The sequence below is a fragment of the Balaenoptera ricei genome, chromosome 16, assembly GCF_028023285.1.
Source record: "Balaenoptera ricei isolate mBalRic1 chromosome 16, mBalRic1.hap2, whole genome shotgun sequence".
Taxonomy (NCBI): domain Eukaryota; kingdom Metazoa; phylum Chordata; class Mammalia; order Artiodactyla; family Balaenopteridae; genus Balaenoptera; species Balaenoptera ricei.
Window position 1 is genome coordinate 111,939,645 of NC_082654.1, and position 27,251 is coordinate 111,966,895.

The window sequence follows — 27,251 nt, forward strand, 5'->3', positions numbered from 1 at the left end:
TATTTAGTTACCACTGCCGTGGTACCTGTTTTGTTTTTCTTCTTATAAAGGTCTTCACGGGAACTCCCTGGCGGGCCAGTGGTTAGGACTCTGCGCTTTCACTGCCGTGGCCCAGGTTCAATCCCTGGTTGGGGAACTAAGATCCCTCAAGCCGCATGGTGCAGACAGAAAAAAAAAAAAAGGCTTCACATTTTAATGGGAAACTAAGATATAGCTAATAAGATGCTGCTAACTTGCTGTCACTTCACTGTCAATTCATCCCAGACACTTGGAACATGCCACAGCCCACACATCAGCACAGAGGCACAGAGGCCTGAAAGCCAACGTGTGAGGAACGGCAAGCAGAAATCCCGCTTACTGTTTTCCATAAACATTGGAGAAGGTAACAACCGTATACTCGAATAAAAATTACTAACTTACTTAAAAAAATCCTTCTAAAGACGCACCATGGGTTCTGAAGACAAGCTGCATTACCTCCTGCCTCTCTCAAGCTTCCAGATTAAACAGTAATTAACATCAGACTTAACGCCCACCTTCTTTTTCCTCTGGCAGCTTCATTAAGTACTCAAGGATATTCATCAAGCTTTGGATCTGATGCTGGACACTAAATTCACAACAGACTGAAATCCAAAATTCAGTGTCTGCCTCTAAAATAGCATCCTGTGTAGGGGAGAGAAATAGGTAATAAACTGTACCTCTCAAATTTATGTTACTTAGTAAGTAGAAATAAGGGAAATGTTTTAAAAGTACTTCTTAGCACACAAAGACACTCCATGCTGTTCCTTATGGTCACGTGTATGACCAGAGGAATCAGGTACTGAGCTTCTTACATAAAAAAGCCAATTTATGAGAATTATGAGGCATAATTCCAGGATACACTGCATTATGATATCTGGCAGAAATGAACATACTACTTTGAGAGTAGGTTCTAGATCTATTCCTGGATCCCACGTCTAAGAAGCCATTTAAAAACAGCCCTGGACGTGTAACTTCTGCCCTCATCTCTCTTCAAAACAGGGCTCTTCAAAACTGTCACCTGCATCTCACTGACTTCAGTGACACCGACCTTCCTCCCCTGCCCCCTAAAATGCCTTCAAAACCATGTTCAAGAGACACAGTTTAATTCCTGTACAGCTGTACTCTTTGGGGCTTAATTAAAATACACCCACCCAGCACGGCACCAGCCTAGTTTCTTAGAAAAGTCAAGTCACCCTCAGGAGAAGCCCTGTTGCTCCTGAGGGTATTCCGTGCCTCGGGCTCTGGAAGCAATTTCAGAGAATGCTAGAAACACCTTTAAAAGCCCTTCTGAGCACACACTGTTAAGTAACGCACACTAACCATCACCAGCCCCATGTTTCAAGTGGAAAGTGACACAAAATCTGTGTGAAACACCACCCGTTTTTTCTTGTCACCGCGCCCTACGCTCTGACCTTTTCTCCGAAGGCAGCCACCAGCGCGGTTTTAGTGACATACTGTTCAAAGAGCAGGAGGAGGAGAACCCAGAGGAATCTCTCTGCGCCCAGTGTGTCCACAAGCTGGACGAGGACAGGCAGGCGCCTGTGCTCGGGCACGTGGGGCAGCGCGTCCACGAACACGTTAATGATCTTGACCACGATGTCCTCCACGCTCCTCGTGACTTCTGCAGAGGTGCCACCGTCAGACTGCAGGACAGCAAGCAGGGGCAGTGAGCGGGAGCAAACAACCCTCCGCGAGGCAAGCTATAAGTAGGCACAGAAAGGCCTTCAGATGTGCGCCCAAGAAGTTGTCAAAGGAGTTCTAATAATCAGAGACCAATCGGTAAGTATTCAAGGAGTACACAGACTATGTCCTCGGCACTCTGTGGCCCCGAGGGGACTACAAAGTGCAAGGCGTGAGCACTTCCCCAAAGGAGATGTATCATCTCCATGAGACACAATACACCTGTGAAAAGGTAACAGGCGGCACTAGATGGCAGATGCCAAGGACGGGCCCTGATAGCAAGGCTGCTCTCGGGCCGTCCTGCAAAAACCAAGCAGGATTTGAGTTGTGCCTCGAGAAGAACGGTTTAATCTGAAAAGCAGAGCACGGTAAGGCCATCAGCTCCCTGCTGCTTCCAGAATAAAGTTCAAACCATCTGGTATGGGTGCGCAGAAGATAACAGCCTAGCGGATGAAAGGATGAAGGAACAGACCCCTGCACGAATGGCTAACCCGGTGCCCCTACTTCCACCCGCTTCGGCTCTCCACATCCCTCACACACACTGCACACACCATCCCCAGGCCGGGACTGCCTGCCGTTTCAGGGAGCAAATCCTACCTCCTCTTCAGACCCATTCAAAGTCCACTGCTTAATCAAGTCTGTGTGATCATTCCGGCCCGCGTGGACCTTCCCCTATTCTGAACTCTTTAGTGTTTATCAAATTCCACTGGCATATACCATATTAATGCGTATCGTTATTTTCCTTTTTATATACGTCTCCTGTCGCGGCTAACTTGCTGGACAGAGAATACCAACCTTATACCAAGATTAAAAGGAGGAGGTGCTGGGTATGGTCATCGCTGAAATGGTCAATAGCATGAGGAAAGACAGTGACAACAGTGAGGGTAAACAGAAAACGCAAGTGGACAGCCATGCCCATTCACGTTCAAGGCTACTTTTTAGCTTCGAAGTCTTCACTCCTTGCTGAGACTAGTCTGGCAGAGACCAGGTCTCACTCATCTCTTTGCGTACTGAGCTCTCAAGGGAATGCTTGGTAAATGTTTGTTGAATTGTATGTTAACACATTTGCTCTAAAACTTCCTATTTCATCGACCTACACAGGGGTCTTATCAAACTGACGCGATGTCCTGAGATACACGGTAAATGTAAATTCACTTTGTCAGAGGAATGTTCAGGCACTTATAGAGTTATACCCTGGCAGTACAGCAGAACCAGCCTGGCATGTTTATAGGTATTTCTGGAAAAGACACTGTTTCCAAGATTACTCCTTAGGTTCACCACTCAAATTTAAGGGGCACAACAAATACCTGAGCATTTCAGAAAGGCTTTTCATGTCATGTATTTACCACTTCTTGCATTTCATGCTATGTAAAATCTTAAAAATCTTAAAAATCAGAAAAATAACACCAATGATGGTGGAAAGACAGCTTACCTGCATAAGTGCTGGAATTACCATTTTCACTGTCTTGTTAATAACTTGAAAACTGTAAGTATCATCTAGACGCATCACATTGGCTCCCATAAATGTAAAAATAGACATGATATTGTGTAGAACTTTATCCTGAAAGAAAACACATTTTTCAATATTTTCCATTTTAAGCACATCAAGTATCAAGATTCATTAAACTCAGCACTAAAAAGAAATAACTCAAATTAAAAATAGGCAAAGGATTTGCAAAGACATTTCTCCACAAATAAACGAATGGTCAATAAGCACATGAAAAGATGATCAACATCAGTTATTAAGAAAATGCAAAATCCAAATCGGAAGACACCACTTCATACATACCCACTAGGATGACTATAATAAAAAAGACAATAACAGCTGTGAGGGAGTGGGGACATAGAACCCTCAGACACTGCTTGGTGGGTACAAAATGGTACAGACACTCAAATAGTCTGACAGTTTCTCAGAAAGTTAAGTTGGCATATGACCCAGTAATTCCACTCCTATTGAAAACACTGAAAACATGTTCACACAAAATCTCCTATACGAGTGTTCACAGCAGCATAATTGTTAAGAGCCAAAAAGTGGAAACAACTTAAATGTCCGTCAACTAATGATAAACAAAATGTGGTATACACGTACAATGGTATATTATCCAGCCATAAAAAGAATACTGATTCAAGCTTCAAAATGGATGAACCTTGGAAACGTTACATGAAGTGCAAAACATGCCACGTATTATATGATTCCATTTACAGGAAACGTCTAGGATAGAGAAGGTAGATCAGGGGTGCTGGTGGTAAAGGAAACGGGCAGTGAATGCTAATGCATACGGGGTTTCTTTCTGGGGTTGATGAAAAAGTTTAGGAAGTACATAATGGTGATGATTGCACAATTCTGTGAATAAACTAAAACCACTGAACTGTATACTTTAAATGGGTGGCATTTAACTATATATTCATATGGCATATGAACTATATTTCAATAAAAACAAAAGAAAAATATCAATGATTCTTAATTTTTTCTGGATTATCAACCCCTTTGAGAGCTACTGACTCTACACCAAGGGGGGAAAAAACCCATACACATTAAATCTTGCATATGATTTTAGTAGATTAAGAGACCCGCTCGCTAAAGGTCATGGAGAACCAGCTCCAGGTTAAGTACATCTGACCTAAATCCCCTACATGAAAATAATTTCAATCTCTTCAAAAATTTTTAAACGACGTATTTCTATAAGGAACACGATTTCTTTAACTGAGGTACTTTATAATCAAATTAATTTTAAGTCACTGGTTGAAAGCTGTGTGAGGATTACCTGAGGATTCACGGGATTTTTTCCAAATAACACTAATACCACCACTTACTGGATAGCTACATTGCACCAAGCACTGTGCTAAGTGCTAACAATAAATTATCCAATCCCATTCTCACAACAATCCTACGAAGAAGGTTACTATTATTCTCCACTTCACAAAAAGGGGAACCAAAGCTTAGCAAGATCAACCAGCTTACTGTCTCAGCTATTGAAGAAGCAGGGCCAAGAGTCCCATCAGCACTGTAATATCCAAAATGTCCACTGAATTCACAACAGTGCAGGCCTACGCATTTCCACGGAAAAAAATATCTGCGTAAGTCTTAAATCATTAACACTTACAGGAAATATTCCAGCAACAGTACCCAAAAGTAAAAGGGCATGGTGATGGGTCTGAGGCATCTCAGAAACGCGGATGCACTGAACTATCAATTCCACGTTGAACTTCTCCTCATCGAGAACATCTACAGCGCGAGAAATAAAAAATCTCTAAGTGGTAGGTACACTCATCCTCAGAGTAGATAATCCTTCCCCCCCTTTCCTTCCAACAAAGTACACACCTTTTGGTATTTTGCCGCCATCTGGAGAGAGTTTTTGGCAGATGTTAAGCAAACAACTTAGAATTAACTGTTTGGTGTATTCCATACTTCCCTGCTCTGGTGGCAAAGGCTCTAAACACCTTCAGGATGCCCGGAAGAGAAATGATGGGAAATGAAAGAGTTGTACAATTTCAGTGCTGCATTAATGACCACTGTCCAGAACACATATTAAATAAACATTTAATTCAAAACATTAACATTAAACATTTAATGTTAATAAAACATTAACATTAAACATCAACTCTAGAGCCTGCGCTCTAAAGCCCATGAGCCACAACTACTGAGCCCGCGTGCCACAACTACTGAAGCTCACGTGCCTAGAGCCCCTGCTTGCCACATCTACAGAAAGCCTGCGAGCAGCAACAAAGACCAAACCAAAAATAAATAAATAAACTTATTAAAAAAACCCAAAAACATCAAGTCTATAAACATGATGTAAGATTTCTAACTCTGATTCTTCTAGTGCAGGCAGGCACTTACGTCACATTACCTCTCCTCTCTATTGCACCTTCCGTCAACCTATTTTAAATCTCCTTAGAGGACAACCTTGAGAATTACTTTCTTTCTTGGACGAGAGCACACATCTGCGATGCAATGCATACACGACAGCTATCTAATAACGCACACCTAAAAAATATAGCGGGTGTCACACTGTATCCTTAAATACAAGTAATGATGCCCCCGGGGACATGGTGTTGAAAGTGAGGAAGGAAAGTAGGCTGGAGAAAGCGCTCATTTATTATGTAATACAGGATGAAGGTTAGTTTCAGGCCCTGGCAACCGGTTCCTATAACCATTCTTTAAATCTTTCAACTATAGTATCAACTTGCTCTATTTTACAGACTAGCTAAGCAAGAAGAGAATGTGAAAAGAGAATGTTAAATAAAATAAGATGGGCAAGAATTAGAATCTCATTCTCTCACAGATCAAAGGCAAGTGTCATTACCTTGAGAGCAGGTTAAAAAGTGTCGGCATCAATATCTGAGGACTTTTGAGTTTCTTTTTGTGCTGCAGTAATTCTAGGATGAGGGTTGTTCTTTGCCAGTAAGAACCTCCAACTTCCTGAACAGATTCTAGATCTTGTGATTTTCTGGGAAACAGACAAGACAAAAAGTTAGAAAAGCAAACATTATCAACGCTAATAAGTAAAAATTACTGTATCCGATTATGCCCAATTGATGGGTATCAAAAAATCACAATGGTTCCAAAACATCCAAGGCCTGGGGGACAACAGTGTTCTCATGCATTCATAGCTCTTACTTCTGCTGCATTTTCTGCCTCCTTGTTTGCTGAATTGTGCCTAAGGACTTAGTTTTATCTGGTGGCTCCAGTTCTATTCTGACTTGTTCAGCATTAACGGAAATCTGGAATATGAAGGAAGAATGGGTGATGACAGGATTCCATGGGTGAAAATTAGAGCAGTTTACGTTGATTCAAACAGATACAATGAACATGTTTCTGTCCACTCTGTCCCCCTACAACCCTACAGCCCAGCCCAACCCCCAAAGGCAAATATCATTGACAATTTCTTATGTATTCTTGGGAAATTTTCCATATACCAACAGCTCTATAAATATTAAACACAGACAGACAGACAGACACACACACACACGCACAGAGGAGCATATTATACACACTGCTCTGTGCCTTAATTTGTTCCACTTAACTCATCTTAGAAATCTAAGTAATTATGTTAAAATTCTGAAAACTGCAGAATTTGGATACTAAGACTTTACCACACTATTATCTATTTTTGTGAAAGTATTTTCCTAGAAAAGCACAACAAAGCAAAACACTGAGTAACTAGGTGGTTATTCTGATCTACAGCTAGGTTTCAATATACATATAAACCAATGAGCAGATTCTCAACTCCATTCTATATGTCATTAAACAACTATTTAAATCAAGCAGAATAATCCACGACCCAGCTGAACATGGAGCCACCATTCACTCCTGTTCTTGCATAAGAGGGAGATTCTCCCTAATATGAATAAGATCCAAACTAACATACACCCTACGTGTTCAAAACTATAATTATTTCATACAATAAAAATAATGATGAAGACTTATAACGTTGATATTGCACTTCTCTATGACCTCCTTTTCCATGATTCTGGTTAATGGGAACATCTGACTTCCTAAAAGCATTATAAAATGGAGGAAGCTTAGGGCTTCCCTGGTGGCGCAGTGGTTGAGAATCCGCCTGCCAATGCAGGGGACATGGGTTCCAGCCCTGGTCTGGGAGGATCCCACATGCCGCGGAGCAACTGGGCCCGTGAGCCACAACTGCTGAGCCTGCGCGTCTGGAGCCTGTGCTCCGCAACAAGAGAGGCCGTGATGGTGAGAGGCCCGCGCATCGCGATGAAGAGTGGTCCCCGCTTGGTGCAACTGGGGAAAGCCCTCGCACAGAAACGAAGACCCAACACAGCCAAAAATAAATAAATAAATAATAAAATCCTACACCAAATGTATAAAAAAAAAATAGAGGAAGCTTAAACATGGTGTTACTTGCAAGAGAGTAAACATCAATAAACAAATGGCAGGAAGTTTGCAACTTACCCCTTTAAAAACACTGCTAACAGTCTGAGCACAATGTGAGTTTTTACAGTTCACCAATAAATCAAACAATGTGCACAAAAGCTTCTGCTGAACCTTTTCATCTGAAATAGCTGCAAAAAATGGCTTCGTAATCTAGAGGCAGAAAAAAGGCAATTGAGATAAATGAACAAACTTGAATTCCAAACATGATCTTTCTATCATTCTCTTTTACAATGTGAAACTGGTCTCCATTTTGTCAGTTTAAATGACTCATGAACATCATTCAGTTTTGCAAAATGGGTCAAATACATCATATTCCTTTAAGATATGCCCAGTCTATTTTCTTGAAGTAAAACATTACAGATTTTTGAAAGCCTGAACATGCTTCAGTTTCTGAAAGAAATCACTAACCTTTTCGAGGGCTGTAATCTGAACGGTTGGCATTCCTGTGCAAAGTTCCTTTGTTGTGTGCACAGCTTTTATAAATATATCTAGACTCTTCGGGTCCTTATGTAAAAGGGAAGCTGAATGTTCATTATATTTTCCCAGAATGAGCTGCAGAGCAATGAGCTCATCTTTCAGGACAACTGTGGGCTCCTTCTGCATCTTTTCTAACAGTTGCTCAATCATAGGCAGCAGCTGAGAAAGCACCATCTAAAGTTTGGAAAATTTATTAGTAAATAGTTATCTATATGGATATAAGTTTCTGCTTGCTGTACAAAGATATCCAAAGATATGCTGCAAGACTGCAAGCTTAGCCTGGAGGAAAAAAAACAATAAAATAATGACCTCTTAAGACACAGGGATAGCTATTAATCCAACTAAGGCACCCAGGTCCCCTCTGACAGTTCAGTCTATAACAGTCAAAAGATCCAAACCCTTTAGAGATGACAGGAAAAATAATCTGTGAGCATCCTAACACCTTCTGAAAACAGGAAATACAAACTAAAGTTTTGGACTATAAAAATAAATTTTAGTTTTTCTACACTACATTTCCAATGCTGTGTAATTAATATTAATTAAAATTATGTATCTGAAGTCTTTAATAACTCAACCAGGAGTCAGCAAATTATGGCTTGCAGGCCAAGTCCAGAGGACCATCTGTTTTTGTCAATTTTGTTTACTGAAACACAGGCATGCTCATTTGTTTACATACTGTCTGAGGCTGCTTTCGCAACACGATGGCAGAGCTAAGTGGCTGCAACACAATCTGTATGGCCCACAGAGCCTAAAATATTTACTACTTGGTTTTTTACAGACCAAGACTGTCAATTCCTTGTTTATACCAGGGATGACACAGAGCTGATAAAGGCCATCTGTTTGCTGACAACAAGACAATATAATCAAATGGCTTTTACTCCATTTGATCCCTCTTTTAGTTCTGCAAGTTGCAGTCAGTCCAAGAACGGTAAGGTCCACGGGCATTTCTGGAACACGAGGATGAGGAGCAGTTTTTCTGTACCAGCACAAACCACCACACAAACATGTGATTCACAGCCTCTTTCTTTTGAATCACAGGCTTCCTTGACAACATAATGAAAGCTTTGGATTCTCCCCACAGAAAAATGTACAGCCACATACATTTTAAAAATGAGTAAATGATTTTGGAATGTGCACAGACTTTTATGTTCAAATATATTATTTTGTGGAGGATTTTCACTTGAAGAACAAACAAAAACTAACAGTTTTTCAGCAGTGCATCGCCAGTGTTTTTCCCTGTGTAACTGTAAAATTCATTTAAAATCACATCAATGATGAGACAGGGATAACACAATTTTTAAATGGAAAGAAACTCACTAATATTTGCTTTTTGTATCCTGTATCTCTTTTCTCCACCTCAACTCTTCCCCCTCCCAAATTAATAAAATGTTCACATCTGAGTGCATATATGCAACTCTCACAAAGTCTTACGCACACGTGAGCAGTTACAATAATCTTTAGTAACATCACATGGATTGGACAGCCCACTTAAATTGCACATACCTCACTGTTGACCTCCTGAAGTACTTTCATCAAATCTTTTGCAATATAAGATGGGCAACTATATACACAATAAAGTAGGTTTTTCAAAGTTTCAGACAACTTCTGATGAGATTTCAGCTTCTTTTCTCTCTGTAGTTCCTCAAATAAAGTAGCCAAATCCTGGGATACAAAAAAAAAAAAAAAACCGGATTGGAAAAAAAAAAGTTACATGTACTACTTATGGAAGATTCTTTCCCAAATGATGCGACACTGCTCATGATTTTCAATACCCTTAATAGGAAAGGGTATCACTACCCATCAGGTAGCTTACTATCAAAAACTAAACATTGGCCTTTTAGCCATTAAAAAGATAGCAGAAATGAAACATGGCATTGCTATCTTTTTAAAATGTGGGAAGAAAGATGTGCAGACATTGCAATATCAATTTCTAAATTCAATGACTTAGTCAATAAAAATCCCTGCAAAGCAGAATGTCAAGAAAGGAGAAAAAGGTTCATGTGTCCACACGGGCATACACACTCTCAATCTTCCTTGCTACTGAGTTTACCTGAGCAACATAGGTGGCATCTGAGGTGATCTCCTCTGCTTTAGGAACCACATGATCTATGACCAGATGAAACTGGGATGCCACTCCGCTGAGGGCCTGGAGACAATGAATAGCAGCCCTACGTACTTCTTTTATGGGGCTTCCCAGATTAATGAGTAGAGATGTCACCACTAAAACCAAAGGGAAAAAAATTTAAGTAACGATTCAAAACATTGAAACAGGGCTTCCCTGGTGGCGCAGCGGTTGAGAATCTGCCTGCCAATGCAGGGGACACGGGCTCGAGCCCTAGTCTGGGAAGACCCCACATGCTGCGGAGCAACTGGACCCGTGAGCCACAACTACTGAGCCTGCGCGTCTGGAGCCTGTGCTCCGCAACAAGAGAGGCCGCGACAATGAGAGGCCCGCGCACCGCGATGAAGAGTGGCCCCCGCTCGCCACAACTAGAGAAAGCCCTCGCACAGAAACGAAGACCCAACACAGCCAAAAATAAATATAAATAAATAAAAATTATAAAAAAAAATTATAAAAACACAAAAAATCATAAAAAACACATTGAAACAGTATAAAACTTCAATAGTACCAAAGGGTGCATGATGCAAGTTTTCCTCTCAACTCAAACTCCCTCTCTGAAGACCAGTCACTGTTTAATTATTTGTTTTCTATGCTAGAGAAGTGTTAGACATTTTCTGTTATATTCTTTTGAAAACACACAAATGAGAACATAGCATACATATCCTGTTCTGCACCAACTGCTATCACATCTCAATGTATATTGGAAGGGTTTTCCATATAAGTACATACATATCTATATTAAATATCCTTTTAAAACTGTATACAAATGCTCCACTGTATTTTACTTTACTGGTTACTGTATTTTACCTTACTGGTAAAAGTTTAGATTGTTTCTAGTCTTTTGGCATTAAAACTGCTGCAACAAACACCCTGTATATACATCCTTGCACAAGAGTGCAGAGGAAATAACCCATTTGTGCATGATACTTTGCAGATATTTTGTCCTGAATAGATGTTTGTTTTCACTTTCTTTTTGATGCGGAAATTTTAGAGCTTTATAGAAGAATTTTTCTTCTAGTTTTACATGTTGCTTTGAAAGGTGCTCCCCACTCTAAAAGAGTTTTAAAAGTATCTACCTCTAGTACTCCACATTTTCTTCTAACACTAAAGCTAAGTTTTTTTTAATGTGAAATCTTTAGTTCAGGTGAAATTTTTGTCTAAGGAATAAGGTTAGAGTCAACCTTCTTTAATGTTTCCAAATGGCTAGCAGATGTCCTGTTTAACAGTCAACCTAAGAACCCCACAGATCTGGGATGTCAGCTTTGTCATTCACACATCTCATTAGTGTCTGAAACGTATCTATTTTTGCCAACTATGCTTCTAGAACCATGTTCAATAAAAATGATGAATTTAACAGGAATGCTTTTGTTTCGTCAATTACGTGGTAAAAATACTAGCTTTTGATTTGGGAAGTATTTTCATCATGTTACTCCTACTCTGCTGTCACTTAATTAGGAGTAATTACTGATTTTTATCTCATGCTTTTTCAGATCTTTGGACATGATTATATGGGTTTTCTCTAGCCAATTATATAATAGAATATCTTGTTTTGAACCAACTTTGTATTTTTGGAATGAACTCTGGGGAAATGTTTACTTTCTAAAATAATGTTGCTGGACCCAGCAACTATTTTATTTAGAATTTTTGCATCATTATTAAATACAGCCATCGCCTTTTATCTGTAAAGATGTTGTGTTGGTTTTAGACAAAGAATCTGGAAGCTTTCCTTGGTTCTATGCCCTGCCCAGTTCAATAACATTGAAATAACCGGCTTCAAGGACCTGGTAGAAATCAAGTGAATCAGGGTTTTTTGAAGAAAAGTCTCCAGGATAAAGAGACATCTAAAGTCCTTTTATGGTAATTAGTTATTTAAGCTTTATTCCATACTATCTACTGGGGCAAATTTTGGTGATTTTTATCTTGCTAGAAATGATCCATTCTACATATACTACTTCTGGAATGCTAAGAAAGAGTGTGACAAGCTTTCATACTCTTCCAAGAAGGTCATATGAAAGCTGGAAATCCTTCCTGGTCTCCATGACATTAATTTATAAAGTAAAGCCAAAAATGAACAGCTGAGAAGTTGAATTCATACAAAGGGCAGCATCAGGCCATGATATCTGTTTGCTAAAATTCCCAGTAGAGTGGGGCAGAGCTTTCAGAAAAAGCCAAATTCAAAAACAAAGTACTAACTACTATGGTTGTTATGTTCAAGTAAGTTACTGGAACCCAAGGTGGGTTAAACTACATTATTTAAGCAATCAGCTGTTAAGTATGTCCTTCCACTTAAAAATCTTTGTGACTTCATTCTCCCAACTAATTTTTTTCAGATTTGAAATAGCATATTTTACATAAAAGCTGAAAAAAATACTTGAGTTTTGCTTTTAAACATGTAGATAAACTTACTATATTGATAAGGCATAACAAACCAACAGCAGCCTCCAGCTTACAAACGTTAAACTCTTATTCATTTAGCAAAGATTTGCTCTATGCAAGCCTGAGCTGGAATACATATTTGCACAGAAAGTAAAGAAACTGATTAGATTCCCAAGCCACTGAAAAAAAGTTAACTCATACAATTATATTAATATTGCAAACCCTTTTTCTTTTGCACAGCATAATATCTTCTTGTAAATATATGAAAACAAATACCAGCCAACACTTCCTAGACTCCTAAGGGGAAAGGTATGGCTGGAAGCTCACTGTGGATTCACAGTGGAGTGCTCTGAGGACCGGTGCAATGAGGAAGCGGCCCTCTACTTGAGGCCCTGGGGGACTCTAGTGGTCCTTGAGCTTGCATGAAGAACAGAGTGCATCTCTCCTGTTTTCAGTGGAGTAACTGTGACATATCTAGGCAGCATAAATGCAAAAGTACTTCAGGAAGTGGAGAGGTGACAGAAGGCAAGACAGCAGGGGTAGGAAGGGAGCCCGTCTTGCAGCAATACCAGAGGAAAAGTTAGGTCCTTTGGTCATGCTGTTTACAAAGAGGCATATAATCCTCAGAAGCCACTGCCTTTGATGCCAAAGGATAGCACATTTCATACCTAATTAGAAAATCTAACTACTTGTGACTTCGTTTTTTTGAAAACTCGTAAGTTTAACAGTAGATAACTATTTTAATAAACTATGGTATCTCCACACAAAATATTCTGCAGACATTTAAAATATATATATAATTCTGTATTTATTAATATAGAAAGATGTTTACAATGTATTCATTCAAAAAGTTTAAATGCCCAGAACATATACCCTGAGAAAACCGTAATTCAAAAAGAGCCATGTACCACAATGTTCACTGAAGCAATATTTACAATATCCAGGACATGGAAGCAACCTAAGTGTCCATCAGCAGATGAATGGATAAAGAAGATGTGGCACATATATATAAAACGGAATACTCAGCCATAAAAAGAAACAAAATTGAGTTATTTGTAGTGAGGTGGACGGACCTAGAGTCTGTCATACCGAGTGAAGTAAGTCAGAAAGAGAAAAACAAATACCGTAGGCTAACACATATATATGGAATCTAAAAAACAAAAAGAGAAGGTTCTGATGAACCTAAGGGCAGGACAGGAATAAAGACACAGACGTAGAGAATGGAGTTGAGGACATGGGGAGGGGGAAGGGTAAGCTGGGACAAAGTGAGAGAGTAGCAGTGACATATATACACTACCAAATGTAAAATAGCTAGTGGGAAGCAGCTGCATAGCACAGGGAGATCAGCTCGGTACTCTGCGACCACCTAGAGGGGTGGGATAAGGAGGGTGGGAGGGAGACGCAAGAGGGAGGGGATATGGGGATATATGTACACATATAGCTGATTCACTTTGTTATACAGCAGAAACTAACACAACACTGTAAAGGAATTATAGTCCAATAAAGATGTTAAAAAAAAAAAAAAGTCCAGGAAATTCACATCCGAAAAACCTGAATAAACCTTCTTAAAAGTAAATCCACCTAAGAAAGGGACTGCAATATTTCAGTAAGTAGTGGAGAAAAAATTACATTCATGGGATTTTATTGGGTAAGTAAAACTTAAAATTGTATATCTATCCCACATATAACAAAATTTTGGTTACAACTGTAATTATGTGCTCTTTCAAGGAGCTAATAAAAGATAAATATTGAGAAACTGTTCTGGGGAAAATGTATGGTCATTCACTTTGCTTTCACAGAACATTTATAACAAGTGATTTGGGAATAAAAAACTTAATCAAGAGCATGTTCAAATTCTCCACAGGCCACTGTCATTCCTCTGGTACTTAAATGATTCCGTCATCCTCATCAACTTGCTCATCTTCAATCACTATAGGGTCTAATTCTGACAGGTCCTCTCATTTGTCAATAGCTGTGCAAGTCAATCCACTTCTCAACAGCATGTTTATCAACTTCGTGAAATTCTGCATCTTTTGCAGAATTTACAATTTACTTTATAAAAACATAAGTTTTATTTTTGGGTGTTTCATTAGTGATCGCCCAACCTGAAAATTACTTTATACCCAATAAAAGAGATAAATCCAGGAGGGTTGCTTGAATGGAGACCAATTTTATAATTAATCAGTTGAATGATGAATTGTATTATGATGGCTTGGCTTCCTTAGACAGCCCAGTTACTATTCAAAAAATGAACAGATGGATATTAAAAACCCATGATTAACCACCTGCCATTTTTATTATCTGTTTTGGTGAGATTTTGCCATTGATGTTTAGAACTTAAAAGCAGTACTTAGAAGTAACCAAAAACAGTCTACAAATACACAAAAATACATACGCACACAAATACATACATACACAGACAGAAAGATTGTGCACCCACACTAATAAAAAAAGAAATTCTCCAAACTACAACCTTCACACAGCACACGTGGAGAAAGCATTACCATCTGGTCACGACGGAACAGAACGATGCTACTTGTAGTACCTGGAGAAGACGCGGATGCCAGCTGATGTCTACACTGAGCCTTCTGAGAAGAGAGCGTTGCGTAGCCCACATAAAGAGCTTGAGTCTGCAGCACGGTTGTCACCCTGCAGTTAAGTGGATTTGAAAGGCTAGAACCATAGGTCCATAAAACAGAAAAGAACTTGAATAACTGGAAAACATCTTCTAGATGTACCTAAGTTAAAAACAAAACACAGTGAAGGTTAATTTAATTTTTACTCACATAAGCTGGTTCCAAATCCTCTTCCCACTAGTGTACAATTACAGAAAACAATTTATTGCAACGTTTTGCTTTGTCTAGTCACTTAAAATTATTCTCTGCTTGGTACTCTAACCGACTGGGGAGGGTGTGAAGGAATTCAGACGACTGACTATAATTTTGCACTTGAACACATTTAACAACAATGGAAAGGATGAGGTCGCCAAGCAGAAAACCAAGACAAAAGTGATGTCGGGAAGCCTCACTAAGAAAGTACCGTGAGGGTGGAGTGAGCAGTGTCAACTGTGTCAAATGCTGTCGAGAGGGCAAGTAAGACAAGAGCAAAGAACTGACCACTGGGCCTGGCAGCACGGAGGTCACGGTGCCGTGACGAAGTCTCTTCACTGAGCGACTGCATATCCTAAATCACCTCTCTGAACTGCAGTTTCTCGTTGATAATGACAGTAGTCAACCGAACATATCTGGCCATTGTGATTATTAAACACCTGAGCAGGCCTAACACGTGAGGAGGCCGGCAGCAACGTCAGTCTCCGTCCAACCTACTGACTGGTGTCACGAATCAGCACTGCTTTACAGGGTCTGCATCCATCACCACACGCTCCTCACTGTCTAAAAGTCTTTCATGTTCATTAAAAACTGTCATAGCTCAAAGAATCTACAACATCTCCTTCAAGGGGAGAGTCTGCCTGAAAAAGGTGAGCCGGTACCTTCATGAAAAGTTTCATCAGAACCCGAAAATGGACGGTGTCAGCACCACTGAGAACCATCTCGAAGAGCCCAATGAGCAAGCACAAGTAGTCTCTGCTGTCTTCGTTCAGCTGTTCAGGATTCCACCAGGTATCGTCTACGGGCATGTGAAGAGAAGGAGAAACGGTGCATAAACTTATGCGAATACACTGCTGGGAACTTCTCATTCAAGACATAGAACAAGTTGTGGAGTCAATAACTCAGTTTTCCACAGTATCACATTCAAAAGATTCACAGCTTGTCCTACCTTTAGGAAAAGATTTAGGAGCCTTTAGTGCATGAATAAAATTTTTCAGTGAAAACACGAGTAAAACTGAGTCCTCCACAGCAGTCCTCCGGGCGGTCTTGAGCTCTTCTACATAATGTGCCGACAGCTCCAACGGTATCCCTCTGTCCATCATCAGCTCAAAATTCCATTCCGAGGGGATCTCCTGAAATGTCAAAGGAAGCAAAAACAGCACAAGTTTAACGGGGTTCTGAACGTGGGTTATACAGATGGACTGCAATGGCTATATGACTGGTAATTTGCAAAATTCTGTCTATATGTGTATTTGGGTGGGGAGAGGAATAATAGTTTTAATCAGATTTTTAAAGAGATCTAACCATCACTATTCACAAGACACAAATAAGTTCATCATGGCTTCATTTTATCTATGTTTTCTTAAAACACCGTCCCTAAAAACAAATGTTATTCATATAATTTATCCTTGTCAAATAAAGGGTAGGCACGTTTCTAAACAGAAAAATAAGGTACTGGATTTCCAAGAGATCCTTAAAGGGACTTTTCTCGTTTCATACTTTTACTGCTTATCTGAAGAAGGTACATGGTCAAATCCCCAAACTTGCAGATGATTCTAAACAAGAAGCAAAACGTTAAGGTGCTTAGATATTACACTACAAGTGCCAAAAGGAAGCATGAGAAATGGTGCAGGAAAACAACAAACGAGACTCCATATAGGTGAGCGCAGAATAATAACTTGGTAGTAAAATAACCCAAAGCCAGACTTTTAAGATAATGTCTCTGGTGAGGGATTTCATTGGCTCAAAGTGCTGCTACCGCCGAAAAGATGCTCGGGTCTCTCAGAAAGGGCATCAAATATAAAACCACCTGTTATCTACGTATGTATAAAACACTCGATTTGTCCACACTTCACCACTGAGAACAAATACAGTCCAGGTCACCACACTTTCAAAAAAATAAAGAAAGAAGTTAAGAAGGGCTCATCTGGGTATGTGGGTGTGTATGTATGTATTTATTTGCCACGCTACGTGGCTTGCAGGATCTTAGTTCCCTGACCAGGGATCAAACCTGGGCCCTGGCAGTAAAAGAGTGCCGAGTCCTAACCACTGGACTGCCAGGGAATTCCCTGGGTTACTTTTTAAAATATGAAGATTCAGTCTCTTAAAGTTTACATAAATTTAGCTATAATGGCTATGACCAGAACTTATAAAATCCTGAGGGTATAAGTGAACGTCAAAAAGATGGGATTTGTTGAGCAACTCCTACAACAAGGAACCCTCTGAAGTCTGGAGAACAAATAAAAACAAGATGCTATTAAGTACAAGACACTATTCTATGGCAGATATTAAAAGAAATAATCTATATCCCCAAGGTGTAGTGTTTGGTAAAAATATCAACAACTGAAACATGTTCCTTAGTAAGACTGTCAAAGATAATAGTACGCTGGCAAAATCCAAATTAAAATAATACAAAAGATCTATTCCAGTAAACAACAGAATGAAACAATACTTTATTCAAGCACTAATATACCTGGTGAATTCCTCACCACTAGACGTAGTTAAGTATAGCTTGGATAATTACCCAATAAAGATGATACAGGGGAGAGTCAACTATCAGACACAAACACCACAAACGTGAAATTCCATGATTCAATTAAATTTCTTGCAAAAGGAAGACAGCACCTAATCCACTATCTACTGCTACCCAAGGCTGCCTCACATTTCACCCCTAGAATCCAAAGACTCAGCATCTCAGCCCCCGATTTTCAGTTCTGCTGTGATTAACAGGCCAGGCAGTCACTTTTCTAACATTCAACTTTCCAGAGAGTTTGCACTCCTTACCACTGTAGTAATGACACTTTCGAGCTTCTTTATTTTTTTCTGCAACAAACTGAAGACTCTTGTCGCAAATGGAAAATGAGTTTCTTTTAAAGATGAACAGCAGGAAACAAGTACAGCCATGATCACGTGAAAAGTCACTTTCTGCTTCAGGCTAAAGGACTCCTTTTCTCCAACACTTATTAAATCCTCCACCTTGAAAAATAGACAGACTCCGTGAATGGTAGCTCTTGGTTTGCATAAAAACAATTTTCTCTACCTCTGCCTATCTAGGTATCATGTATTTCATATTTAGAGTGAGATGATAAATATAAAACCTTAAAAAAGTAGTAAGCATTGATTTCTGGGTAACTATAAAAATAAATAATTTCAGAAATTATAACGAACACAACTGCACTTGCCAACTGGATGTTTTTATGCCTTTAAAAGATTTACTAAGGCAAAAGAAAATTTCTCCTCTTTTACATTATATTTTGCTATTTTAACAAAAAATATGACTTTAACATTTTAAATGAGAGGAGAAAAGGTTTAAAAGTAGCCATTATATTCCTACTGGTCCAATATAAAACCAGGATGAAATAAATTACATAAAATGTTAAGGATTTCAAACAATCTGCAAAATATACTAAACACTATGTTTTTAAAACAAAACAAAGTACTCAAGAATGGAAAAGTTATTTTAAAAAAAGAAGAAGAAGAATCTAGTAAAGCAAACACTGAGAATCCAATAAGATTATGAGAAGGAAACCCAGGGGGTTGACTTCGACAACATACCTACCATCTTTAACATTGAACAGGGATCCCCTGAATTTATATTGTCAGCCAGCAACTCAATCATCTTCTGACTTGCTACACCAATTAGTTCTCCTGACTTTGTGCTTTTAATCACATTTTCAAGAGCTGTTTAAAAAAATAATAATAATTGAACACCAGAGGGCCCTTATGTTACTAACACTCACCTAAATATCATGTCAAGTAAAGAATTTAGGCAAAAGTTTTACAATTTTCCTACGAAGGTTTGCTTTTTATTTTTCTTTTCATAAAATTACGAATTCTTCAGTGGGTCAGTGTGCTTTTCACTGTATACTTTCCATATTAGCAAAAATTTTTTAAAACCTTGCTGGCATGTAACACAATGAACAATTTCAAATAACAATCACTGCCAATTTTTAATTACGGTTATCTTCTTTTTTTAATGTGTCACCTGTTCACTTTTTCTAAAAAACAACTGAATTTCTTACCTTCTTTCCAGCCTCTTAATAAAGGATGAAGAGAGCAAATTCCTGATTTTGATAAATATATAGCCATTTTCACCTCAGCAGATTCCATATCATCATTGTTGATGACCATAAATGGCAGCAGGTGCACCACCACCTGATTCGACAACTGATCATTCTCACTCAGTATCTCTGCTTTAATTAGTATGTCTGCTGCTATCTCAAGCACACTGTACCTAAAAGATACATAAACACATTTGGTTGAGACACATGAGAGACTTCAGTTCAGCAAAAAATCATTGTTACATTTTTCCAGCTCAACTGACACCATCCTGGTCTCTTTACCAAACACATTATTGAGAAACATCAAGATATCACTTAAAATCCATGCTAACAAAGGAGTTATTTGGGACATTAATTTTAAACCAACTCTGTCAAATCTTTGTTTTTAAGAAATCATTAGGTTAACTGTAACATAAAACATATCACACTATACATCTCAACTCCACTAGAAATCAGAGAGTCACTCATCAGTTCAAAAAATATTATCTGAACACATACTATACGCTAAGAACTAAACAGGACACAAAAACCTGTAAGACATGCTCTCATCCTCTAAGGAGCTTAGTCACTTTTCCATGCAAAAAGCTTAGGTGCCAAAAGTGAAATAACGAAAGCTCATCAAAACATTACAAAAGGTATCATGTGCCTCTGAGCTTATTTTTTATTTAATATATTTGTAATTGTTTTAATTATAAAGTGTAATATATTATCCTTGTAAAGTAGAAATACATTATATAAAGCAAAAAATTAAAGCTCCTTCCCATCCTACTTCCCAGATCTCAGTATTATATCATACACTATACATTTCTTTTTCCATTTTATTAAGAAAAATTTCAAACATAGAGAATACTACAACAAATCCATACAAACCCAAATAAAAGCGAACTTGATATAAGAAGTTCAGGCACTTCCCTGGTGGCGCAGTGGTTAAGAATCCGCCTGCCAATGCAGGGGACACAGGTTCAATCCCTGGTCCGGGAAGATTCCACATGCCTCAAAGCAACTAAGCCCGTGCGCCACAGCTACTGAGCCTGCGCTCTAGAGCCCTCGAGCCACAACTACTGAGTCCGTGCGCCTACACCCCGTGCTCCGCGACAAAACAAGCCACCGCAATGAGAAGCCCGCTCGCCGCAACTAGAGAAAGCCTGCGCCCATCAAAGAAGACCCAACGCAGGCAAATATAAATAAATAAATAAATAAATGTATTAAAAAGAAAATAATTTCATTAATTTATTTAGGAGATACAAATACATACCATCCCCTATTTTTTGAAAGTTCTGCTCTTTGAAAGAGATTCAGGAGATTTGAAACTGTCACTTCTGAACTAAACTGTTGTTTGAAAATCTAGAGAGAAAAAAATACCCGTAAGTAAATTTTTGCTTGCTTCAAATATGGTGCTTGTTAAACGAACTTTAAAAAATTATGAATTATAAAGAATTTATCTCCCAAGAATTCCAGTATAATTTAAAAGTTCTATGAGACCAATTTCTTAAAAGTGCCATTCAGGATCCAATTTCCCAGGATCCCTACGTATTTACTACTGATAAAAATTCACAAAGCATTTTTCCCTTTTAAAAGAACTTCCAAATATATAAAGTTGTATAATCTAATTACTCCCATGTGCTTTCCCCAACCAGGCTTAAGTCTATGCTCTCAACAGAACAAATTTCCAGTGAAAGCATAATTTCCAAATATGTTGCTGCTTAGAGCAGAGATTCATGTGAGAAGGGTAAGTAAATATTTACAAACAAAACATGCACGTCAATGAACAACAAATTCACTCACCTCAAATGCACTTATAGCTGACAAGACAACGTCTATGCTATCATCACCTAATCGGGTTAAAATAGCTTCTTTAATGAAAGACTCATCGATACTCTCCTGAGCAATAGAAAAAAAATATTAATTTAGTTGTTGCTAAAACCTCTGAAGACTTTACATTAGAAAGGAAGTATGGTTTTGTGAAAAGCACTCCAGAATTCCAGTTACGGAACACAGGTTCTGCTGCCCCGGATGCGAATTAAAAACTAAGCACACTTGCATTGAACTAGGCAAACTCTAGAAGTCCTTTTTGGACGAATAATTGTTTGGTACAAACTCTTTCCAGTTTCCATTGAAAATATAATAAGATGTGCAATTAAAATACAATTTTTGCATTAAAGAGTTCATCTTGTTAAAATGAGAACCTAGATTTTGGAAGAGCACAAACTAAAGAACCAGAATGTCTAAGTTTAAATCCCAGTTCCACCACTTACTAGCTGTGCGACCTTGAGTAAGTTACTTAACCTTCCTAGGTCTCATTATTCTCATCTATAAAACAGGGCTAATAATAATACCTACCTCAAAGGGTTGTTACAGGATCAAATAATACATATCAATACTTAAAACAGTGCTTTAGACATAGTAAGCAGTGTTAAAAGTTAGCTTTTAATTTTCAAGGTTTTTACAAGGATGATGACACGTGCTGATGACTGCAATCTGCCCCAAAAAGTTCATATTTTTCTTTTAAGTAACAAAAGAAAATAAAGCATAAAATCATTCACAGTAACAGAAAAATAAGACTGCTAACCAAACTGAATATATCTCTCCCTGTAGGTGGTGAAAAGAAAAAAAACAAGTAAATAATCCCACAGAAAATAATGTAGGTCAGAAGGTTGGGAGAAAAAAAGTAAAATCCCTAAAGTTCACAAAACTGAAGTCAAAGTTTAATGCCAAATGCCAAAATTTTCTCAAAAGCTAATAAGTAGCCAAATAGCTCAATCTGGAATTCGAGAACAGAACAGAACCTATGTCCAGACATTAACAGAGAAGGGAAAAGGAAATCAAAGCATGCAAAGACAGACATTAACTGCAATTACAATACTAAAGCCTGTAAGTTGAATGTATACGCTGCCCTTCACTGAAAAAACTAACAAATCCAGAGGAGGACAGGGTAGGATGGGATTAAGAGTAAAAGCAGGAAGGATAAGAATGGCTTCAAGAATATTAGGAGATTGTAAAGCAATTATACTCCAATAAAGACGTTAAAAAATAATAATAAATAAAAAATAAAAAATTAAAAAAATTAAAAACTAAAAAAAAAAAAAAAAAGAATATTAGGAGATTCCAGGAATCCCACTTTTTATTCTAGGCACTGAAATCTTCCTATTACAACAAAGAACAGTATTCACTGAGTTTAATTATCCAACAAATCAATGAGACAAACCTACCAGCAATTTATGAAAGAAACATAATTTGTACCAGATCAGAAATGAATCAAGCCAAGCAATATTTTTCCAATTTGAATACATCTACCATTTTAAAAATTAAGTATAACTCTTTAAAAATATAAGAGAACAAAAATATTTTAAAATATTTTTAAAATTACAAATTGAAAAGTAAAAAAACTAAAAACAGTAAAATTCAAAATTAAATAAACTTAACGTGGTAATTATGATTAGCTGAAATTAAATTCTACTTGTAATACGAATCTGGTTTTAATGGCCATGACACAAGTTTAGAGTTCAGTGTGTTTATACTACTATGTGCTATGGAGAAACTAAACTCTGCTAGCATTTTTCTCTAACCTAGAAATTTTCCAAATATGCAAATGGTAGTGCATGAGATGATTTTAGATATTACACAGATGAACATTCTTATTTCAAACTGTATTAACTACAGTAAAGTGTACATACAATTAGCACTTCAAACGCATGATTTAAAAGCTATGTGAAATAGATGAAGAGGATAATGAAGTATAAACTACTAGGTATAAATTAAGTTACAAGGATATAATGCATAGCACAGGGAATATAGTCAATATTTTGTATTTACTTTGTATGAAGTATAATCTATAAAAATACTGAATTACTATGTTGTACACTTGAAATATAATATTGTAAATCAACCATAACTCAATTTAAAAAAAAGAAAGCTATGTGAAAAAATGAGTCCATTTAAAAGAAACTAAAGAAAAATTAAAAAAAAAATTAACATCAGTGGTCAGCTAATACAGCAAAAAATTTGCTTGAATGACTAAAGTTTGGAAAATACTGCTCTATTTGAATCACTGCAAAGTCTTTGTAAAATATCATTTTGTTATAAAGGCTTTATTTACAAATTAAGTCAGCTTCTGTACTTACTACCAGAAGCCACCAAAATTTTAAAGACAAATGCAACTTGCAGGTACCGAAATCATGAACAGGGCTCCAAAAGCTATCATTCTGATGTCCCCAAATACGCTCATGTTAAACTTAAGACTATCAAATTCAAATTTCAAAACTAAAAAATTCTCAGATAATTTATGCCCCTCTGTAAATTAATCTATAAATCCCAGGTTGGAAAACTCTTAACTAAAGCTAACCTAATCATCTGCAACGTGGAAACATATACAGGTTAAAATGGTGGCTTCTGGCATGTATGGTCCTAAATCTTTGTCCAGTGAATGCCCATATTCTTTATTAGGCTTATCTCTATAATTAAACAGTATTGATTCTAGGTGGTAACTTCAATTTCTTATTCTAGAATTACACTGCTCATCATAAGGATAAAAACATCACAAATGAAGGCTATCTGACACAAACCTTTGATGTTGTCATGACATTTTTCAGATGATTAATGGCCAGAAGTCTCACAGGAGCAAGTGGGTGATTCAGACTGAGCATCAAGGAGGTATCAGAATCTGCTAAAAACTACAGGATTCAGCACAATTACCACATGATCTCGCCATTCAATCTGAGCAGCACATGATCAAGAAGAACCAGAGAAAACCACCCCGAGCTGCCCAACTTATTCAATAACCACCATCTAATTTCAGAAACCAAAAAGTAAACCAAACTGAAAGTAAAAAGTAAAGCAAAATCTTTGTCTCCAGAACATAGTATGAGTAACAGCAGATAAAAAAAATTTTTGTGAATGTTGTGATTTCATGTATACTTGTGCCTACACGTAGGTTTAAATTAGTGAAGTAATTCTATGAAGTAATTTTGTATTCTTTATGTATATCTGATTCCAAGGTGAAAAGCACCTAAGATAAATCACTGTATTAGCGCCTAAATGAAAATATAAATCAAAAAAATTGATCACTGAAGAGAATGCAATTCATCTAAATGATGTGACAGTGACACTCAAATTAGTGGCAACTTTATTTATGTATTGATAATTAGACTACGAAGGAAGTCTATCAACATATGATTTTGGAAATGAAATACCATTAAAGACGAAAGTCTAATTATGGAGGAGAAAAACCCAAACAATCGTATTTCTCATCCTAACATTTATTTTCAAGGCTGATTATAAGAACTACTTAAATGTCTAACTTCTAGTATAAAGACTTAGGGCGAATCACCAGAAAATTTCTGAAGTTCTAACATAATCATGAAACAAAATCCACTTCCCTTTTCCTAATCAATGACTTAAATAGCCACACGTGGCTGGTGGGTACTGCACTGGAAAAATAAGGGTAGAGGAGAAAGATAAGGAACACTAGAAACCTAAGTTAGGCCATCTTTTGGTGATTGCTAACGAGCATCATATGCAAAATTTCCAAACAACGCTTTACCAGAAGTAAGTGTCAGGTTCACAGTTATCTAAAAATTACTGTACCCTTCTCCAATTATTTAATTCCTGCCTCAGAGTCTTACTTCAGCTAACTAGGCAAACTGTATAAAATCTTCTCTCTCTATGAAACTTCCCAAACAGAAGTGAAGTAGCAAATTTCCTTCCAGAGCTCTTCAACTACCACACAAATACCCGTAAGTGTCATAATTCCCCTGAAAAAAAGTTACCTGATACTTTCCACCACTTGCAGAAAGAGAGATAAATTGGTGAAAAAGCTCCTGTTTTTTTAGGTCTGTAATTTCCTTTAGGCGTTCCTCTAATACGGCATCTAATGTTTTGGGATATCTGGGATGAAATTAAAGAGTTAGTTCATTACTCTTAACAAAGTTATTAACCACACACACCGTATATGTATAAAAGAAAAAATATAATTTTTTAAATTACTGAGATTGAGACTTAAATTTTTGACAAATGGAATACGTAAAACCAAATGATATTGATCAAGTTTGTTACTACGACTCTTTCAACAACAAAAAGTCTATATAAAAAAAATTATACTCTCCACAGTCCCCACACAACCCCTATTTTCCCTTATATTTCAAATATATTTGAATCCTTTAATTGTCCCTTCCTCAAAGGTAGAAAAGAAGAACATTATCTTTACAATTCATTCACTATATTAAGTTGCAATTTGTGAATCATCTCTTTATAAAACAAGAGGTACACATTAAGAAGGGCACAAACACACACACAACTCACCTGTTTTCTACAAGTCTGATAAGCGGAAGAAACTGCTCATTAAGCAAAGATACTTTATTAGAATCGATTTCTTCCTGTGAGCTATATGAAATATACTCCTCAAAAAGAAGGCTGCAGAACAAAACAAATACCGCAGACATGAGAGTTACTATTTATTGAATACCTACTACATTCTAGGTGCTTTAGAAATATTCTCTGTCAGACCTCTACAAGATAGAAATTAGACTCATTTTACAGATACAAAAACTCAGACTAAGAAGTCTTATAATTTGCCTGAGGTCAAACAAGAACAGCAACAAGAGGCAATACTCAGTGAGCCCTACTGAGCCATGTAAAGTAGAGCAGGTTTTCCACCCTTGTCTGACTCCAGAGCCAAGCTCTCAACAGTACTTTGCATATTTAACCTCACTGAATTCACAAGCCAACTATGGGAGCAAGGGACACAAATGACACGCCCACCAGATAGGTACCTGCCCAGCGATACACAATGGCAAACCGAGATCCACGCAGCCTGACCGTCAGAACTTATTATTCTACTAGCCGGAGGCGATAAGATTTAAACCTACATCCGACCACCATGACTACATTCTTTTCACTGCATCGAGTTGCCCTTCAAATAAGAAAAGAAAACGGGAGGCTGAACTATCTTTACTTCATGCCAACCCTCAGTATTAAGTTTCTAATTGATATTTACTGATTACCAACTGTGATGTATTGTTTCAGGCATTCTGGTCCACTTAGTACTAGAAAATTTTAAACAACCACAAATTACATGTAGTATAACCCAAATTTCGTTTCACTGTTAACTTTCCATGACCACATATAAGCACTAAAGACAAACAAGAGAAATTACATTTTCTGTTGTCACAATTATTGGACTAAGTATTTATAATTAGATGAAATGGCATGGACAAAGCAAGAAATACATTATAAAGGGATACTGGAAAACTGTTAGCCAACCCTGAAAAGTACACTAAGCCACAAAAATACAAATCAAAAGCATGTCAAAAGTAACAGCTTACCTAGCCAACAAATGGTCTAAGTTGTTCTTCAAGGATATATTTGTAAGTATGGCTTCTAAGAGTCTCCTATAGATTTGACCATCCATCTCTTCAGTTTCTTCTCCTTAGCATATATAACAAATTAAAATTGACTGGGGAAAACGTTTCCCGCATGTGTATGCTATTAAGTTTTTTTACAGCAGAAAATCTTTCTACAAGAATAACTTTAAAACATGTACATAACGACATCCAGCTTTTTACCTATTTTCAAAAGTGTACTTCACCTGTTTAGTCATTTATATCTTTTCAAACCACTTTTGTATACATTACCCTCATTTATCCTTTACCTGATATTCTCTATATTTTTTAAAAACAAGTACTATCATGCCTCTCTCATGAATGAAACGGAAGTCCAAAGAATATAGTCTTTCCCCAGGCCACATTACAAGCGGTGAAGTTGGGACCTGAATCTACATCTCAATAAACTAT

At 37.6% G+C, this 27,251-nt stretch overlaps 1 protein-coding gene across 4 annotated transcripts in view; it reads right to left on the reverse strand.

Annotated features, from left to right (window-relative positions):
* Positions 1 to 27,251, reverse strand: part of HEATR1 (HEAT repeat containing 1) — a 61,841-nt gene that overhangs the window by 26,957 nt on the left and 7,633 nt on the right. For all 4 annotated transcript variants that reach the window (XM_059900230.1, XM_059900231.1, XM_059900229.1 and 1 more), the window contains exons 9-31: positions 26,784 to 26,886; positions 25,762 to 25,872; positions 25,230 to 25,347; positions 24,027 to 24,134; positions 21,250 to 21,345; positions 20,720 to 20,808; positions 19,426 to 19,637; positions 18,963 to 19,084; positions 18,188 to 18,379; positions 16,353 to 16,536; positions 16,066 to 16,202; positions 15,121 to 15,313; positions 10,128 to 10,297; positions 9,581 to 9,739; positions 8,009 to 8,251; positions 7,619 to 7,750; positions 6,320 to 6,423; positions 6,006 to 6,149; positions 5,021 to 5,139; positions 4,803 to 4,924; positions 3,131 to 3,259; positions 1,431 to 1,661; positions 534 to 660 (exon numbers count right to left, since the gene is read on the reverse strand). In XM_059900230.1, coding sequence (XP_059756213.1) covers positions 534 to 660; positions 1,431 to 1,661; positions 3,131 to 3,259; positions 4,803 to 4,924; positions 5,021 to 5,139; positions 6,006 to 6,149; positions 6,320 to 6,423; positions 7,619 to 7,750; positions 8,009 to 8,251; positions 9,581 to 9,739; positions 10,128 to 10,297; positions 15,121 to 15,313; positions 16,066 to 16,202; positions 16,353 to 16,536; positions 18,188 to 18,379; positions 18,963 to 19,084; positions 19,426 to 19,637; positions 20,720 to 20,808; positions 21,250 to 21,345; positions 24,027 to 24,134; positions 25,230 to 25,347; positions 25,762 to 25,872; positions 26,784 to 26,886 — 3,345 coding nt within the window. The remainder of the gene's footprint in view (positions 1 to 533; positions 661 to 1,430; positions 1,662 to 3,130; positions 3,260 to 4,802; positions 4,925 to 5,020; positions 5,140 to 6,005; positions 6,150 to 6,319; positions 6,424 to 7,618; positions 7,751 to 8,008; positions 8,252 to 9,580; positions 9,740 to 10,127; positions 10,298 to 15,120; positions 15,314 to 16,065; positions 16,203 to 16,352; positions 16,537 to 18,187; positions 18,380 to 18,962; positions 19,085 to 19,425; positions 19,638 to 20,719; positions 20,809 to 21,249; positions 21,346 to 24,026; positions 24,135 to 25,229; positions 25,348 to 25,761; positions 25,873 to 26,783; positions 26,887 to 27,251) is intronic.